The following is a 17,374-nucleotide window of genomic DNA, read 5'->3' as shown; positions in this document are numbered from 1 at the left end:
GCCCCGGGGAGCTCACGCGCATCAGCGAGGAGCCCAGCGGGTGCGCACATGTTCACCACTCAGCACTCCCCGGGCCTCCTGTGTGCCAGCTTCTGTCCCGGAGCCCGGGACACGCTGGGGGCCGACGCTGCGGGGCTCATCCTAGTTCAGGGTGATCCCTCGGTGCGCGAGCACACGGGTGACTCCAGTCGCGCGGTCCCGACTCGCTCGCAGTCACGCTGTGTTTGCTTCACACGCTTGTTCCCTTGTGTACTGTCTGCTCCTCCACCAAGCAAGTAGTATGAGTGCAGAGCCCGTGGTTCTTTCCACACTTAACCAAGGCACCAGCCAGCTCCCAGGTTTTCTGAATGGACAGTGGTCACACTGGTTCTCTCTGGACCGGGTGTCTGTGTGTATCGTGCAAAGCGCACGCAGGTCCAGGAAGGAAGAGGGGTAGCCTTGTAAAGTCGACTGTTCACTCGCCCGACCCCCAGCAGGATGCAGCTGGTTATTTGGTGGCTGTGGTTCCTACCAGGCAGCTGCATCCCCGTGCAGGAGCCCAGGGCAGGGCAGGGCCAGAGCGCGGAAGCCCAGGAGCCAATTCACAGACCTGCTGCATGCCTGCACGTCTGGGCCAAGGAAGGGCTGAACCTTCTGAGAGAACAGAGCCTAGGAGACACCAAGTCTCCAGAAGGCGGTGCCGTTCCCATGGGCCATCCTAGCTTCTGTTTTATAGATGAGAAGACTGAGGCCTCAGATGGGGTGCACCTCAGTGGCAAGGACATAGCCGGGATTGTCCCAAGGTGAGGGGGACTCAGGAAGCGTGGCTGGTGGGTCACAGCATGACCTTGGCCTGTCTGAGCCATGAAGCCGGGCAGTGGTGCTGGTGGTTTGTAATAAGTGATCTCAAACCGGTGGTGTCCTCTACGCATCCCTGTGGGATTGTCACCAGACCACCAGCTCAGCCAGGCAGTGTCAATTCACTTACAAATGACATTGCAAAAGAATAAAGTTGCTGGGACCTGGTCACAAAACAGCACAGACTGTGGCCAGCAGCTTTCGATGGCACCGTGATAACTCTGATTACTTTTAGAGTTACAGAACGCTGGGTCCAGTGTTAAAGCAGCAGTGGCCAAGACGCGAAGTGTCTTCTTAAAGGCCACACGAGATGCTGCTGGATTTTGTCCCAGGCAGTGTGGCATGGGGGGTGGAAGCACGTCACAGTGGCCTCAGAACCGAGTCAGAACAGAAACAGGTCCTGGGAGGTGTAGCGGCCACAAGGAAGGGCCTCTCAGGTCCAGCAGGGACGTCACCCTGCACTCGTGGCCACGTGCTGGGCCCTGGCAGCCCCTCAGGCCCCCCAGTGCCGTGCTGCCTTCTGTGTGCCCCCCCTTCCCTCCCTCCCTCCCTCCAGGGACCACCTGCACTGCCGCCCCACACTGCCCCAGACCCCACCCTGCCGTCTTCCCTGCAGGCTTTGCCCCTTGGAAACCACTCACGGGGCCAGTTGCCCCCCCAGGGCCCCTGCTGCTCAGAGCAGTTTGGGGTCCACCTTCCTGCCAGGAGGGCTGTGAGCATCACACCTGTAGTTCCGAAGGTGGGGAGCGTCTCCCCGACGGCTCAGGGGGTCATCAGAGTGCTTGGGCCGCTCCACAGCGTCAAGCCCGCGAGACCCAGGGCAGAGTCCAAGCCTTGCGGCCCCGGTGCAGGGAGGGACCCCGAGAGCGGGCGGCTCCGTGGGTGCAGCGAGCTCCTGGCCAGCCCCGCCACCCGCTCACCGGCCGCCTGTCCCCTCCCCCTGCAGGGATGCTGATGGTCTGCATAGTGATCGGCGCCCGAAAGCTCGGGGTCAACCCGGACAACATTGCGACGCCCATCGCGGCCAGCCTGGGAGACCTCATCACCTTGTCCCTCCTGGCGTTCGTCAGCAGCTTCTTCCACAAACACAGAGGTAGGGCTCGAGGCTGGGGTCTGTCCTTTTATAGGCGAGGCCTGGGGTCACTGGGCAGATGGGGGTCGCCCCCAGGTGCCGCCGGCTTTTCCAGTGCACCATGGGGACAGGTCTCTCCGGGCAGCAGATGTACAAGTTGTCAGTGTCTACCTCTGACAGAGGCTGGTCTGGGCACTTCAGCACCTCCTCGAAGGGGGCACAGTTCACACCAGACACACACCAGCTGCCTGAGAGGTGACTCCAGGCAGGAGTGTCACAGCCAAGGAGGCAGAAGCCAGGCTCCTCAGAAGGTGGCCTGTGACCTGGTCAGCCGCCGAGGGGGCGTTTGCACACGTTCTGGGAACAAGACCTTGTGGCCACCCCCCCACCCCGACATCGCCCAAGTCCGCGTGGGGACACAGCTTGGCTCGCGCCCTGGACGCTGTGGACACACGGCAGCCCCTTGCCGGCGGCTCCCTCACTGCGTCTGCACAGCTGAGCACCCGCTCCGAGTGTCCCGTCTGTGGCCTCCCACCTGGTGTGGCCCCCCCAGGATGGCTGCACGCCTGTCCGGATCTAGCAGATGTCAGTTCCGAGTGCGGTCACGGCTTCCATGGGTGGAGTGGACAGCAACGAAGGTGAAACGTGGGGCGTGGTGGGCGCGTGGACCCAGGGGTTTAAGGAATCGCCGGTTTTTACATGTGGGCAACAGAAGTGGCCCAGGACACGCTCCCAGTGAGGGTGGCGTGGCTCCGCGAGCCCCAGCCATCCAGGAAAGGCCTGCAGCAACAGGAAGGATGGTTTGGGAGATGCTGAAAGTTCACGAAGTGGAGGTGAAGATCTAACAAGACGCCCTAATTTTATTCTTCAAACACACTGAATTTCAAAGATTTGTGCACGGACTAGTTATGGAGTCTGATTTGCAAAATAACTTTTGAGTTACCGGCCTCCCCGGGCCCTCCTCCCGTCTGCACCCAGCCCCCATGCCTCCACACACACCCGGGACGTCAAGTCCCGTTGGGTCACCCGTCCCTGCAATGAGAGACTGGGTTATCTCGGGGGTCCCGGCTGGGCAGCAGTCAGGTGGGTCCTCGCTGACGAGGGTGAGCCTGCAGCCGCTGCGCCTGTGCTATCACCAGGGAGACGGCCACCGCGGCTGGGAGGCTACGGCCCTGAGTGGCGACACTCCCAGCTGCCGCATCCAGGCCAGCGGACACCTGCCAAGGCCCTGGGCCTACCTCCTGCCCTGGACGCTCAGGGCACAAGGATGGCCACAGCTGTTTCCTGCGTAGAAGGGCAGGGGCCCCAGGCCAGGCCCGCGTGCTGGGTGGGGGGCCTCTGCTCCGGGCGCAGCCGGGGTTGGCGGGCGCTTCTCCACAAGGCCGGTGAGTCACCATGTGTGCGGGTGAGAGGCGGGCGGGTGAGGGGCCACACGTGCCCTGTGCGTTGGGTTCCGGCAGGGGCCCAGGTTCCTGAGGCTGATCCAGGCCGAGGTCCGTCCTCGTGGCTCCTGCCACCTGGAGCGGGTGACACAGGGACACGGGCCCCTGTGAGAATGTGGGTACCGAGGGGTCCCCCCGGGGTGACCTCAGCAGGAGCAGAGCCGGCATTGCTGCCCACGGGCGTGTCCTACTCGGCCACCTCCTCCCAGGCCGTCCGAGCGGGTCGGTGAGAGCAGGAGAGTTGGGTACACAAAGTGCCGAGTGCGGCACTGGCCACGGTCACGATCCCGTAAACGGAGCCGGGAATAGCGAGGCCGGGCTGAGAGCAGGCCGAGGAGGGCACGTGTGTCGGGAGAGCCGCAAAGGCGTCAGTAAAGCGAAGGCAGGTGCGGCGGGGATCGAGGTGGACAGGAGCCCCTCAGCCGCGTGATGGAGGTGCAAGGGACGCTCCATCCAGACTGGTGGGGATGGGAGCCGCTCCTCGGGCCTCTGGGGCCCCGAGTCCCCACGCACCTGTCACCTCCGCCACCCAGGCCACAGCCTGGGCCCCACCCTGAGCTCCAGCCCCACGGCACACGCGCCCCTCTCTCTTCCCCCAGACAGTCGGTATCTGATGCCGCTGGTCTGCGTCAGCTTCACGGCCCTGACCCCCATGTGCATCCTCGTCGCCAAGCAGAACCCGCCCGTCGTGAAGATCCTCAAGTTCGGGTGGTTCCCCATCGTCCTGGCGATGCTGGTCAGCAGGTGCGCGGGTGGCGACGCCTCGGGATCCGGGTGGGGTGAGCCACGGCCTCGGGCGCCTTCATCACGCTCTTCGCTCGTCTCCCCCGAGAACCCTGGGCCTGGTGTATTCTGAGGGGCAGCCCTGTTCACAGGAGGCGAGCGCCAACCACGGCCCCGCTCCCCTGCTGCCACCGCTGAGCTGGCCTCACGGCCACAGCTCTGGGAAGGCCATTCCCGCAGCCCAGCCACTGGTGAGACCTACAGGGCTGAGGGATCAGTGCTCCGGGGCCCTGGGCCCTCCAGCCCCATCCTTGGGGGGCCCTTTCTCCTTGTGGACCCTGACGGGGGCCACCCCAGTCCCTTCCGATGTGCTCTCCTGACTCGGGGAGCAGAGGCTGTGGCCGAGGTGTCTTTGCGTCCAGAAGCTCCTGGACTCCAGGTCTTCGCTAAACCCCAGGGCTGGTGGGCCAGGTGCTGAGCAGCTTTGGGGAGCGGGGGTGGGAGACGTCACATGGGCCCCAGTTCCTGCTGAGAGCACCTCAGGGCTGTCACGTGCCAGGGCCCAGCCAGCTAAGTGGCCTCGGAAAGGGTCTGGTGTTTTCAGTGGCTGACATCTTCCATGGGCCTTCTGGAACAGCCGAGACTCAGAACAGAGGTGGGAGCCACGTGCGTCCTCAGAAGACACAGGAGACCAGCTCGGCCACCACGGATGTTTTGGGAGGGTGACGGGCTGACAGGGCGGCCTGCATGGTGAGGGTTGGCCAGCGTCCACTCTAATCGTTTGCCATCTCCCCCCGCAGTTTCGGGGGGCTCATCTTGAACAAGACCATCTCCAAGCAGCAGTTCCGAGGCATGGCCATATTTGCCCCCATCATTTGTGGTAGGTACTGGGTCCCGTCACCTGGCTTCTGGGTGGTGGGGCCAGAAGAGCAGCGATCTCGGAGGTCCAGGCCCGGCCCCGGGAGGCTGCTGTAGCCCCTGGGGAGAAAGCGCTGCCCCCGGCTACTACAGGTCACACCTGCCCTCACGGGCACCCAGGACCAGAGCTGATCCCAGAGCCTTGAAGGCTTTAACCCGGGATCTGCTGGCACCTGAGGCCAAGTGTGGCTTCAGAACCAGCGTGTTGGCCTCTTGTGGCTTTCCTTTTAACTTAGACTCACTGATGACACTTAAAACTGAGGCATTTACACAGAGAAACCAGGATTCCTGTCTCCTCCTTAAAACGCAAGGCAGTGACAACACTGGTTCACGGTGGGGTGGGCAGGAATCAGCTTGCCTCAATCTCCTCCATCCCCTGGGTCTCCTCCGGACCCTCCACTGGTTCACCTTCCAGGCTTAACTCTGTGGGCATTTAGCCCAAGTTCGGCTTGTGTCCAGTTTCTGGTAAGGCTCTAAGTGGGGCCGGCTGGTCGGAGAGGAACGAGTGTGGCAACCCACTGCCCAGGCCGTCTGCGCAGTGTCCTGCGCGTGCCAGGCCTGCACCCAGCCGAGTCCACGGGGCCTCTCCCAGCGCCAGGCCGGCCACTGCAGGGAGGACAGCAGCAGCTGGCCCAGGGGCCACAGGCCTACAGAGTCCCCTGGGGTCCTCTGCTCGGTGTCTGTAGGGGCCGAGTGAGCACCGCGAATGACTTCCGCAGGGAGGCGAGGTGGGCGGTGGGGAGCACTGCAGGGCGGGCTGCTGGGCGACCCGCGTGGTGCCTAGCCGGTGGCGGGCTGGTGGGAACGGAGCCCCAGGGAGACAGGAATCTGGATTAAGGGCCTAATGTGTAAAGGCCGCCAATTAATTTATTTTTTTCCTTTTTTTTTAAAAATCGTCGTGGGCCAAGCAAAATAGATCTGCAGTCATCCTCTGCCCATGGCCGTTGCTCGCATCCTCTGGAGCAGCCGGGGCACATGTGGCCCGGTTAGGGGTCGTCCTCCATGGGGATGAGGCGGTGGGCAACCCCACCGCCCTCTAAAGGGGACAGTCGCCAGGGGCAGGCCCCGCTCTCTGCCTGCAGGGGCTCCGAGGGGCCTTTGTCACTGGGGCCTGTGGCCCCAGCAGAGCTGGCCACGATCAGCTCCCCAGGACGTCAAGAGCTCCCCCTCAATGAGCCCCAGCTCGGCTGCCACACGACCCTCCCTCCCCTCACTCTCGGCCCTCTTTCCTCTCCTTCCCGCCTTGAGGTGAAAAGTTCCTTTCCTTTTCTCAGACATTCCAGTGTTCGCTCTGTTTCCTTCCTTGAGTGGCTTCCCGAGACCTCCCCGCCCACTTCCCTCCCTTCCTCCCCCATCACACCTCCTTCTCCTTAAGAGCTGCCAGCTGTCAAGGTGATGCAGCTACTACCTCAATACCTCATTCACAAGGCCCAGGCCACCCTTGTTTGCTGCCAGACACAAGATCTGTGGGCAAGTGGGAGGGAAAGAAAAGGAATCAAGGGCTGAACCAGTCAAGGAAGGCTTCCTGGAGAAGCTGGACTTAAAATAAGGGATAGAACTCAGAGACTGGCATAAAGAAGGAGAAACCAGATTCTCTCTCTTTGCAGGTGTTGGTGGCAACCTGGTGGCCATTCAGACCAGCCGGATCTCCACGTACCTACACCTGTGGAGCACGCCTGGGGTCCTGCCCCTCTGGATGAAAAAATGCTGGCCTAACCCCCGCTCCACATTCTGCAGCTCAGGTGGGTCTGGGGTCTTCCAGAGGCCACGTGGCTGTTTCTTTAAGAATCTGGTGTCTGTGGCAGTAGAGTCCTCAGACCAGCCCCGACGCGCCAACGTGGCCTTCACCGGTCCAGTCGCTCAGCCAGAGGCACACTGACCATCTCCAGGTTACAGTGTGAGATGGAGGAGCCGATCCTACCCCTGGGGACAGGCACGCTCCAGAAGAGCAGACGCACACGGATTCCAAGTCGTGCTGTGCTCCGAAGGGCCACGGAAAGGCTGACGGGAGGCATCCCCCTCTGAGGACGAGCGGGGGCGGGGGGCTGGGGAGAGGCCCCGAGGGGCAGGCGCTGGTCCTGCAGGGCCCGAAGCTTGAGGAAGGACCACCGAGTCTGTTCTGAGAACCGGGGACCCAACGCGGTATTGTGTCTTCTGTTACTTTTCAAGTCCTACTCCTCTGCCCCCACCTGGCTGGGAGGGAGGGGGCCTGGCTATCCCCCCAACCTCCAGCCTCACCTCCTGGGCCAGGGCGTGGGGGCTCGTGCCGAGTTGTCTTCTGTGGCTGCTGACCCTTCGGGTTCTGACTCCCCAGCATCTGGTCTGGGATGCAAGGCAGCAGCTCAGGGACCTCACCTCGTGCTGCTCCCTGGGCTGCGGAGCCCTGGCCAGCCCGCCACGTCCCTCCACCTTCCAGAATCTTCTGTTCGTTTCATATGACGTCCAGGGCTGTTGGATGAGTGGTGAGAGGTACAAGAAGTGTGTCTGCCTCACCTTGTCTAAAGGGGGGGGAGTCCCCGTATACTTTCTGACTTATCTGTATATAGAAAGGCTCTTTACCCTCTACTGCATGTATTTCAGCGTGCACCTGTCTTAGAATCACAGACTGGGAGCTTATAAACAACACACATTTCTCACAGCTCTGGAGGCTGGACATCCAAGGTCAGGGCACCAGCACATTGGGTGCCTGGTGAGGCAGCCTCCTGGTCCACAGACAGGGAAGAAGGGGGCGAGGGAGCTCTTCGGGGGCCCTTCACTCATGGGGACTCCACCCTAGTGATCTGACCACCTCCTAACACCATCATTGCGGGTCAGGTCACAACTTATGGATTTGGGGGGAAAACAAACATTCACTCTGCAGCACATACTTTACTGAATTCTCGCTGTTTAGTTTTTCCGTAGATTTTCTTGAGTTTTAATGCCAGCTGCCAATAGTAATTATTTTGCTTTTGCCTTTGTAAGTTTTTTAAAAAATCATCTTTTTAAAATTAGCCCTCGTCTAAATTTTCACCATGAACAGATTCTGGTGCTTTAGTGTGCGTCCTCACCTTCTCTCTGCAAGTTATTTTACGGTAGACTCTGTAGTTACGTTTATCCTCCTTTTCTTTCTTTAGCTGATGAAACGCTTATGGTTAACTCGGAAGGAAACGGAGATGGACTTCTCACTGCAGTTCCTCATTTCTGCCTGAGAAGCTGTTGCGTCCCCACGGGTGGTTTCACGGCGGTTGTAAACTGTGAAACCCCATTTCGCGCAGCGTCTTAAACCCATGAGCTCGGACGCTGAGGAGAGTGTGCTGACGGGCGTCCCCGGGCCCCGCGCGAGGGAGGGGCTGCCCACGCCGGAGCCTTCGGCCCCCCCGAAGCCGCGCACGTCCTCCTTCCTCCCCCCGGGGCCGCGGCGTCCCACTCCCCACCACGTCAGCCCGGTCAGCCTTCCGCCTAGTACCCGTCAGGTTTGAAATGACTTTTGTTTCTGCTACTTGATGCTGGTTTTTCTCTCTTCCCTACGACGTCAGCTCCCGAGGGAATGACAGGCCTCGTCCCCGTCGCTAGACACGCTGCACACGCAGCTGCTCCGTGAGCACGGGCAGCAGGAAGAGGGGCCGTGGGCGCCTCACTGCCAGCAGCTCATGCTGCCTCCCCTGCTCCGTTTCTTCCAGAAATCAACTCCACGTCGGCCCGTGTCCTGCTCTTCCTGGTGGTTCCAGGCCACCTCATCTTCTTCTCCATCATCCACCTGGTGGAAGGCCAGTCAGTCCCAGACGACAAAACCTTCGTGGGGCTCTACCTGCTGGCGGGCCTGGTCCAGGTAACGATGGCCCCGGGGTCCCATCCTGGGAGGGGTCCCATCCTGGGAGAGGTCCCTGGACACGCAGGACACAGTCCCCACCTTCCGGAAGTCCATCCAAGCCCAAGGGCGTGATCCAGACGCACTGCTACAGGCACGTGTGGACTTCAGTCAGGCCGTCTTCTGAGACTCTAGCTGGGAGGGCTGGGGCCTCTGCAGGGTAATGGTGGGCTCCGGTGGGCACTCCCATGAGGGCGGCGTCAGCGTGTCCATGACCCTGAAGGACAGGCTGGGGAGCCTGGGAAACTGTCCAGAGCAGCGGCAGGGAAGTGGCTGTGGGGCCTGGGACCTGACCAGGGCTTGAGGTGCCTCCACGAAGGGCCAGCTGTCCGGAGCTGCCCCGGGCGGGCCTCCGGGAAGTCCGAGCTGCACTTCCAGCCAGACCCCTGTCCGAGCCTCCGAGGCGGTGGGTGGAGCTGGGCGGTGCGCGGCCTCTGAGCTGCACGTCACACCCGAGAGGAGCCCAGGGAGGGCTTGGGGTGGATGTGTCCACCGTGGTGTCCGCTCTCGAGATCTGCTGGTTTCTTGGTCACACGGGGCTTTCTCCTTGGCCATCACCTTGTGTCTCCTCACCTCGTGACAGGTGACGATCCTGCTGTACCTGGCAGAAGCGACGGTTCGGCTGACATGGAACCAGGCCCTGGACCCAGATGACCACTGCATCCCCTACCTTACGGGGCTGGGGGACCTCCTCGGGACCAGCCTCCTGGCACTCTGCTTCCTCGCCCACTGGCTACTGAGGAGTGAAACGGGGCTGGATGGCACCTCAGAACCAGCATCTGGACCTTCGTAAGGAGCCCAGACGTCCCTGCTGCTCAGGAGAACCTTCCTTCGTGCCCATGGGAACAGGGTGTGGTTTCTCCCCAGCCGGACCCCCAGGGTGGCCGACCCTGGCCTCTGCCAGTCGGCCGAGGACGCACACACCCTCTGGAGCTGCTGCTGCCTGAGCCCGGGATGGAGCCTGAGGTCAGGAGCGCTTGCCGGCGAGCGTCCGTGCCTGTGTGGAGGGCAGGGCGCTGCGGCCTGAAGACGCTGAACCGAGAGGCGCCTGTGCACTTTGCGGGGGACACACACAGCCCGGATGCAGTGCAGCAGGAAGGACACCCCCTGTCCCCGAGCTGGGGACGCCCAGCCCTTCCCTCTTCTGCTCCCAGCATTCCTGTCACTGCTTGCTTTTTCTCTTTCATTAGAACAAATCTCTGCTTAGATTTTAACGATCAGAGGAGTGTAAAAATAAAGCTGGAACCCCAGTTCCACCCCAAGGTGAGTGAGTGTGGGATCAGCCCCAATACAAAGAAAGACGGGAAGGGGAATCAGCAAGCTGGACCAGTGGGTTATTGCTACGGATGCAAGGAAAAATGTCAACTTTCCATGCGCGGCTGTACAAAAACTTTTAATTCACTCGCATGAGGAGTTGGGCCCAATGCCAGCAGGGACCTCAGTGCCCAGGAAACGGAAGTCCTGAGCACCTCAGGGGGACACCCACTGGGGGTGTGCGGGACAGAGGTCCAGCCGCATGGCCCGGACTCTCCTCCTGCAGGACAGGCGGCCGCCAGGCCTGGCTCCTCGTGGAGGGGCCTCTGGACGACCCGGGGCTTCGGGGAGCACCATCTAGAGATGGAGACACCCCCTCCCCCAATGCAGGACACAGAGGAGTCACTGTAGAAAGCAAAAGTCCTTCCCAAAAGCCCAAAAACTCAAAAGAGACAAACAGAATGGGCAGAGTTGGGATGATTCCAAGCCTGAGAATCAAAACAGCATCTGAACAAAAACAAACAAACACTTCGAAAGGCACAAGGCAAAAAACCATTTCTGAGAGCCCGTGTCTAGTCCACTGATGAACCAATAAATATGTGCAAGTTCACTGACTTGTCTCCTTCTTCAGGACAGACCTCACTCCGTGAAAACACACGGGGACACGTGCACCCCTGCACCCTCAACAAGCCACACGCCATGCACGTACCTCAGTGCTCAGAACGTGGCTGTACAAACCGCTGTCCAATTGCCATTAGATGTTACTACCCAAATACAGAACTCAGAAAAAATCATCACTATAAAAGGGTTAACTCTATATTTGGTCTGTGCAGGGGCTGCGACAGGGCCTGGGGGCCTCATCACCCGTCACGTTCCCCTGACACCAGGCCGCCTGGGCCGCTAGACCCGGTGCCACCCCAGCCCAACGGCAACCCCCGCCGAGGGCGGGGACAGCCTGTTCGCACTCAGCCAGACGCTGCGCCCAGTGCGGAAGCCCCGTCAGGGGCCACCGCGGAGGCTCCGTCCTCTTCCCTGGGCGGCCGTTTTTAAACGCAGCAAGCTCAGGCGGATGCAGGCCGCGTGCACAGCCGAGCGGGAAAAGGCACGCTCTGCCCTGAGAGGATGGTACGGCCCCAAACGGGTCCCTGATAAAACGTAAGAAAAACACTTGTGAAAATGTACCCAAAGTCTCTGAAGAACGAGGCCAGCCTTCCAAGCGGCGCCCTCGGCCCAGGCAGAGCTGGTTTCACTGCAGGGCCCACAGGCCGACCGTGCTGCCCGAGCTCCACATGTCCTCGGGCCCAGCGGCCCCTCCGGCTGCAGGGAGCACCTCCTGCGAAAGCAAGCACAGCGGTGAGCTCGGCAACCGCAGCACAGCGCAGGCCCACACGCGCCCCTGGCCTCCCTTCGTGGAAAACACTCGTTTTCCCCCTATTTTAAGCATATATTCCTTGAAGGAAAACATTTTAGTATCAACAAAACTAAGCAAAGGTGAACTCAGTCCTCTGCTCTGGGTCTCCTCAGAGATGGGACTGTCCTCCCTGACCTTTGACCCTCCCCACTCGCTCCGGGAGCGCCCCCCACTCCGAGTCACGGTCACGAGCTGCCATCCGCGGCATCAGCGCGGACGGGCTCCAGCCACGTGGCCACGCCACCACCACCCGACCCGCCGCCTGCAGGGAACGGCTGTCAGCACTAGGTTCCAGGCCACGGCGGCCCCCCGCTCGCTTGTACACGACCCTGAGATGAGGAACGCCCGACGGCTGGAGGGCATGGCCATGAGGCCTTCCGTACGCTGTGACCGCACGCACTCCAGTTCACCCTCCCCCCCGCCCCCCGCGCTCCGTTCAGCATTCACTTCTAACGTGACGGAGAAGGCTGAACAGCCCAATTTGAATTTAAGAAAACCAAAATTACTGTTTGTTTCTTACATACACATTTGAAATTGGATAAGCTACACACTTCATTATTTTATACCCAAATCTCAATTATCCACTGCCACCCACACTCAGCTTAGCCTATTTCCCCACGGGCTAAAATCCGGCCAGCCCAACTTCCACAATTCTAAACGTACGACCCTTGAAGACCGTATTAAATTCCACCCCATCTACTGTGACGAGTGAATCCCAGCCGTACGCTCCACCTTTCATGTCTCGATCCCTTAGCCACCTCTTCCACAAAGTGGAAAAACACCCTGGCAACCCACCACCCAGCGAGTCCCACGCAAGGCCACCTCAGGGAGAAGCCTCAGGAAGCCGGAAGCTTCGTGAGTCTCAACAAACCCAAAGAGCAAAGAGGCATCCAGACCTGGAGGACGTAGACGGGCAGATGGACAGCAAGCAGGGGTTGGGAGACGGGAGGCTGCGGGCCGGGCGCCAACGGGAAGACCACGTCCCCTGAGGGATCATCCTGGGAAGGCAAGCGCACACGGCTCAGTCACCTTGGCCCGAGGAGTCCCGCTACCTTGAGACGCAGCAGAACCAGCCCACCCGCCTTCCAGGGGCGGCCTGAGGCCCAGCGGTGACCGGAGCCCTCCCCCGAGCCCAGCTCGAGGCCCAGCTGCACGGCCCCGCGGCCCGAGAGCCGAGCACACAGAGGTGCTCAGAGAGGCTGGGTCAGAGCTACACACCCTCAGCGTTTAAACCTCTTCTCTCCCAAAACCCTTCCAAATCATCTTTCAGCCCCTGCAAAGCGAGGCTGAAGGTGACCGTGTCCCCAGAGCCACGGAGGTGGGAGCAGCTGCAGGTCCCCGCTGGCCCGGGCGCAGCCCAAGAGGTGGCCGGCCCTGCCCTGAGGGGCTCAGTGCGGCAGAGAAAATAAGAGAGAAACAAGCCCAGCACCATTTCCACAAAGGCCACCTCCTCCGGGCGCATCCCGGCACAGGATGAGCCCAGCTGCCTTCACCCGGCCCCGTGAGGAGAGCAAGGAGCCAGACGCACTGCCAGTTGTCTGCAATGCGGCCACGGGACCTCGGGCAGGAGCGGGACGGAGTGCAGAGGGCAGGCTGCAGGGGAGCTGGACACGGGGAATGCGAATCCTGCCCGAGGGGAAGCGTGGACACAGTGGAGTGACGGACAGGAGGGGTGCACGACGGGGCGGGACAGCTCACGGGCTCTTACCTGCAGCAGCTGGACCTGGACGCACGGCAGAGCCACGCCGGGCACTGCGAGGCTGCCCCACAGCCAGGCTCCCGGGCCGGCACGGACGTCACCTTCCCCCGTGCTCAGTGCGGGCCCCGCGGCTCCTGAAACACACAAGGCCCCCAGACTCACGGCTGCTCAGCCAGAGGGAAGAGGCCGAGACCAGGCCTCCGCTTAGAAGCTGAGCAAGGCTCTCATGTCTTCCGCACAGACGGCTCAGGCCACGCCGTCCTCGAGGGTGGACTCCTCCTCACCCTCCAAGCCTGGGGCACGCGGGGTCCCTGACACACGGAGCACGACCAAGCTCACGGAAAAAGAAGGGAGGGGAGCCAGCTGCATCCCCCCACCGCGCCCCCCTACCGGCACCTCAGCACCTGCTAAATGGCTCTTTCTGCCCAGTTTCCTTCACAAAAATCATCACTTTCTTGGTTTCTTAACAACATGCTTTTTAAAAAAATTAAGCACAAAGAAGAAAGAAAACATCCTAACACCCAGAAAGGGTTTTTCTGACACAGGAACCCTGGATTCAACCCTGGTTCCACCACCAACTCTCCCTGACCCTGGCCAGGTGAGCTGAGCTCTGGCCTGCGGCTCCCACTGCAGAGCGTGGGGAGGGCGGACCAGGCGGGCGTGCTCAGGGTGCAGGGCCGAGCCCAGCGCACAGCGAACACCGGGGGTGGAGGCGCTGCCACTGCTGGGTGGACACAGGCAGGGGAACGGCCTCCCACAGACGACCTTATGGTGGGCAGCACACAAGCTCACTCAATGAAAGCACTCAATTAAATGTTGTTGAATTTAACAACGTCAAAAGAACGAGTGAGGCTGAACGACTTGCTACTTCCAGAAAACATGTCCTCAGGAAAATGTCTAACTGACCTCAAGTTAAAGATGAAAACCACGAGAGGCTGGCCGGCTATTTAGGTTCTGTCCCCCTTCTGACGGGCACGGTTGGCTCTGCTGCCCGACAAGCCCGCCTGCGGGCCCCATCCCCGGGGTCTCGCTGCAGACTCCCCTCCACGTGTGTCCTCTGGGTCCAGCCCCAGTTCTCCGCCTGCCCCAGGAGCCTGGCCCCTGCTGCTCCCAGCAGGACTCACTCCCTCCCCTTCGACAGGGAGGAATTCAATGTCCCCCCCGTCCTCCTGGGGCCTGTGCTGTTCCAGCCACCTCTGGAATTTTACCTGAATCACTGTTATGCTTTGAAGTCTTTTATCACCCTCATACATTTCCCCGCAATACAAATCTGTACATAAATTGAAATTTTACTTATTTTTAAAGTTTTCTTAAATATACTTTCTAGAAGTGAACACCCTTCATCTGAAAAAGTGAGTTACCATTGCAATTATCAGAAACGCAAACCCAGTCAAAATAAGACACATTAAACTTTGATAATTATAAAATATTAAAAGGAAAATTACACTGAACAATGTATCGAGAGGAGTGCACTGCCGGCCTGCTCCCAGGCGGCTCGTGTCTGTGTGAGCACTGAGACTGCTCAACATACATTTCTGCCAGTTAAAAAAAAGTTTTCATAAAATGCTCACGTGCTTTAAATACAGTTTCATCCCAACTGTGCAGCTGAAGATTCAGCTCATTTATGTTGGACGAAGCCCATGTAGCACGGTCAGCCTTACTCTGCTGAAGGGTCTGACTTCATTTTTTAATCCAAATGAACATACCCAGACATGCTTCAAAGAATATCATGAAACCACTATGGAGTAAATTAAGGAAGGCACCAAATAATGCATCTTTTGAAGTCAGTTTTAAAAGTAGGCAAGATTTAAATGGTGTATATCTAATATTCATTATGTAGTCATACAGCATAAAGATGAGATCAATCTGAGCCATTTCTCCTTATTTACGCTGCAATGACTCAGTGCCAGCTGTGTGGGTCTCGCTCTAAGTTATCTGTGAAACGAGAGCTATGATCAAAGCTTTGCTTTCATTCATGAATGTGGGCACGTATGCTACTCAACTAGGGGGAAATTAAGTAAAAATCACATGTACAAATCAGAAATAAACCCCACTAATTTCTTCTACACATCACGATTCCGCATTTCCTTCATACTTAACGGAAGACAGGTCCACACTGCTAAAAAGCGAGTAACTAGAATATCACTGTTAGTAAGACGAAGCGAAGTCAGTTTTAACTACTGTATCAGCACACACTTAACCTGAAAGAAATCACCTAAGTCCTCTTTTCAACGTGTACCTTCAATCCAGTGTCTGGGAACCTGGTGACCCCACAGACCCCACGGCTACATTTACAGGCATCAGTGCCGCTGGCGTGAAGGGCTCTCTCTCTCGCCCGGGGCTCCCACCCGGCCCCGTCCAGGTAACGACCGGGCCCGGGACAGGAGGCCCGCAGCTGAAAGCGGCCCCCGTGCGGGCGCCTGTGCCGCCTGGCCTTCCTGGACCCTCTCCTCCAGCAGCTCGTCTCGCGGCAGCAGCGGGGGCTGGGAAGCTGAGGGTATCCAAGGAAGCGCGCCTCCCACGGGCCCACCACACGCCCCAACTCCCAGCACCTCGACACGCGGCCCTGGGAGGCCTGCCGGAGGGTGGGCAGGCAAACTGGCCACGTCCACCCGTACAGGGCTCGTCCCCGGACCAACCCACGGGGCCTGGCCGAGGGGCTCGGGAAGACCCTGGCCTGCTGCGTACTCTCCCGAGGGGTGTGGTGAGGCTGGTGGAGACACGGCGGGCGTCTGTGGAGGGAAAGGGGCAGGAGGGCCTGCAGTGGCCCCTGGCGCGACGCTAGCAGAGAACGCGTGGAGGCTGGGGTCCCCCAGGCCCCTCACGCCCAAGACCCAGGCAGAGCACCGCCGTCGGCACCACGAGGAGGGGACCCTGACCCCCACGGAGCGGGCGTCGCCCAGACTCCCCGCTCGAGCCGTCGCGGTGGGGGTTCTGTTACACGGCCCCAAATGACAGACTGCGCAGTCGGGTACTGTGTCATCGACACCCAAGACGGCCTCAAGTTAACCCCACGCCTGAGCATGACGGAGAAGTCCGTCTCTGCGGATGCCTGAAGGCACACGAACGCAAACCGAGGGTCGCCACACGGAGCCCACGACGACCACGCAGCCCCGAGTCCTCACCAGTAAAAGATGCCGCGGCGCTAAACATAACGTGACTCATTTCATTAACAGGCCGATCAAAAGAAAAATCAAACTTCCTCTTCCACGGTGGAAATCCACAAACTCTTACCAGGCAGGCAATCTTCACACTGAACTGAGTATTCTCCACATTTATCCAAAACGCTGATCTGTGCTGGGTGACTTTAAGGGAGAGGAGAGTAAATCCAGCCAGCAGATACACTTCCACTAAGCAGACCTCAGAAGACCATCCTCTTTGGGCCTCAAACGGCAGGGTGAGCTGGACTCCACACTGCATACCGGACCCCTGGCCCATCCGTGAACTGCGGGACCCCCAGCTCCCCTTCCAGAGCCCAGCGAGACCAGGTGAGGCCGGCAGCACAGAGCCAGCTCAGACCATGTGCGCGCCCACCCCAGCTCCGCCGCGAGGCCCTCGCAAGCACACCCCTGCGACGCAGAACCTGCCCTCCACGCCCAGTGGGCAGGGGGACCACGTGGTCACTCTCCACTGGGGTTCCTCGTCGGAGACACAGAGCACAGCAAGAAACTGCAGGGACCGCTCCCTCCATTCCTGCAAGGCAGGAGATCCGACAGGACACAGCGTGGACGCAGAGGCACTGGGGCTGAATTCTCAGTTTCTGACGTGTTCAGTCCTACACAGCTGTCGAGAAGATGCGCTACAAAAACAGATCATTCCCAAGGAGAGACGTTCACGTTATTAACAGGAAAGAGCAAAGTACTGTATCATTTCTTCCAGATAAGGATATACGTGCAGTTTATACACACGGAAAACGACTACCATCAAAACGAAGGACGTGGTCTCCCAGGGCGGTGGAGCACAGGCCAAGTGAGTAAGAAGCCACTTCCTTTCTCCCCGCCTAAGCCAGCGTCACCAGAGCCACTCACCGGACCCCACGCTCTGCTCCGCGCCCAGTGTCCCACGGGCCAGCCCGCCTCAGGCCCCCAGGGCCCTCCCACCACTTCTCTTTCCTGAAGACGCACCAGGAGACTCACCAAGTTCATCTTCCAAAGGAACTGAAGCCTGACGG

The 17,374-nt window shown here is 59.9% G+C and overlaps 2 protein-coding genes across 19 annotated transcripts in view; one reads left to right on the top strand and one right to left on the bottom strand.

The window, feature by feature from the left end:
- SLC41A3 (solute carrier family 41 member 3) overlaps positions 1–10,703 on the top strand; it is a 66,948-nt gene extending 56,245 nt beyond the window's left edge. For 3 of the 7 annotated variants that reach the window (XM_036870579.1, XM_036870580.1, XM_036870585.1), the window contains 6 exons: positions 1,784–1,930; positions 3,951–4,095; positions 4,875–4,954; positions 6,600–6,734; positions 8,652–8,800; positions 9,423–10,703. In XM_036870579.1, the coding sequence (XP_036726474.1) occupies positions 1,784–1,930; positions 3,951–4,095; positions 4,875–4,954; positions 6,600–6,734; positions 8,652–8,800; positions 9,423–9,632 (866 nt within the window). In that variant the 3' untranslated portion in view covers positions 9,633–10,703. Of the gene's footprint in view, positions 1–1,783; positions 1,931–2,089; positions 2,775–3,950; positions 4,096–4,874; positions 4,955–6,599; positions 6,735–6,881; positions 7,030–8,105; positions 8,801–9,422 lie in introns of those variants that run through there. The other 4 variants (XR_005021990.1, XM_036870583.1, XM_036870584.1 and 1 more) reach the window with 4 other exon arrangements.
- ZXDC (ZXD family zinc finger C) overlaps positions 1–17,374 on the bottom strand; it is a 69,759-nt gene that overhangs the window by 31,142 nt on the left and 21,243 nt on the right. For 2 of the 12 annotated variants that reach the window (XM_036870571.1, XM_036870573.1), the window contains 3 exons: positions 13,213–13,367; positions 12,401–12,502; positions 11,217–11,426 (listed from right to left, as the gene is read on the bottom strand). In XM_036870571.1, the coding sequence (XP_036726466.1) occupies positions 11,340–11,426; positions 12,401–12,502; positions 13,213–13,367 (344 nt within the window). In that variant the 3' untranslated portion in view covers positions 11,217–11,339. Of the gene's footprint in view, positions 1–3,269; positions 3,427–8,821; positions 9,441–11,216; positions 11,427–12,400; positions 12,503–13,212; positions 13,368–17,374 lie in introns of those variants that run through there. The other 10 variants (XM_036870572.1, XM_036870575.1, XM_036870569.1 and 7 more) reach the window with 8 other exon arrangements.

Source organism: Balaenoptera musculus, chromosome 11 (assembly GCF_009873245.2).
Source record: "Balaenoptera musculus isolate JJ_BM4_2016_0621 chromosome 11, mBalMus1.pri.v3, whole genome shotgun sequence".
NCBI classification, from domain to species: Eukaryota; Metazoa; Chordata; class Mammalia; order Artiodactyla; family Balaenopteridae; genus Balaenoptera; species Balaenoptera musculus.
The sequence above is the reverse complement of the archived record's forward strand: the minus strand, read 5'-3'. Positions and strand labels throughout refer to the sequence as shown.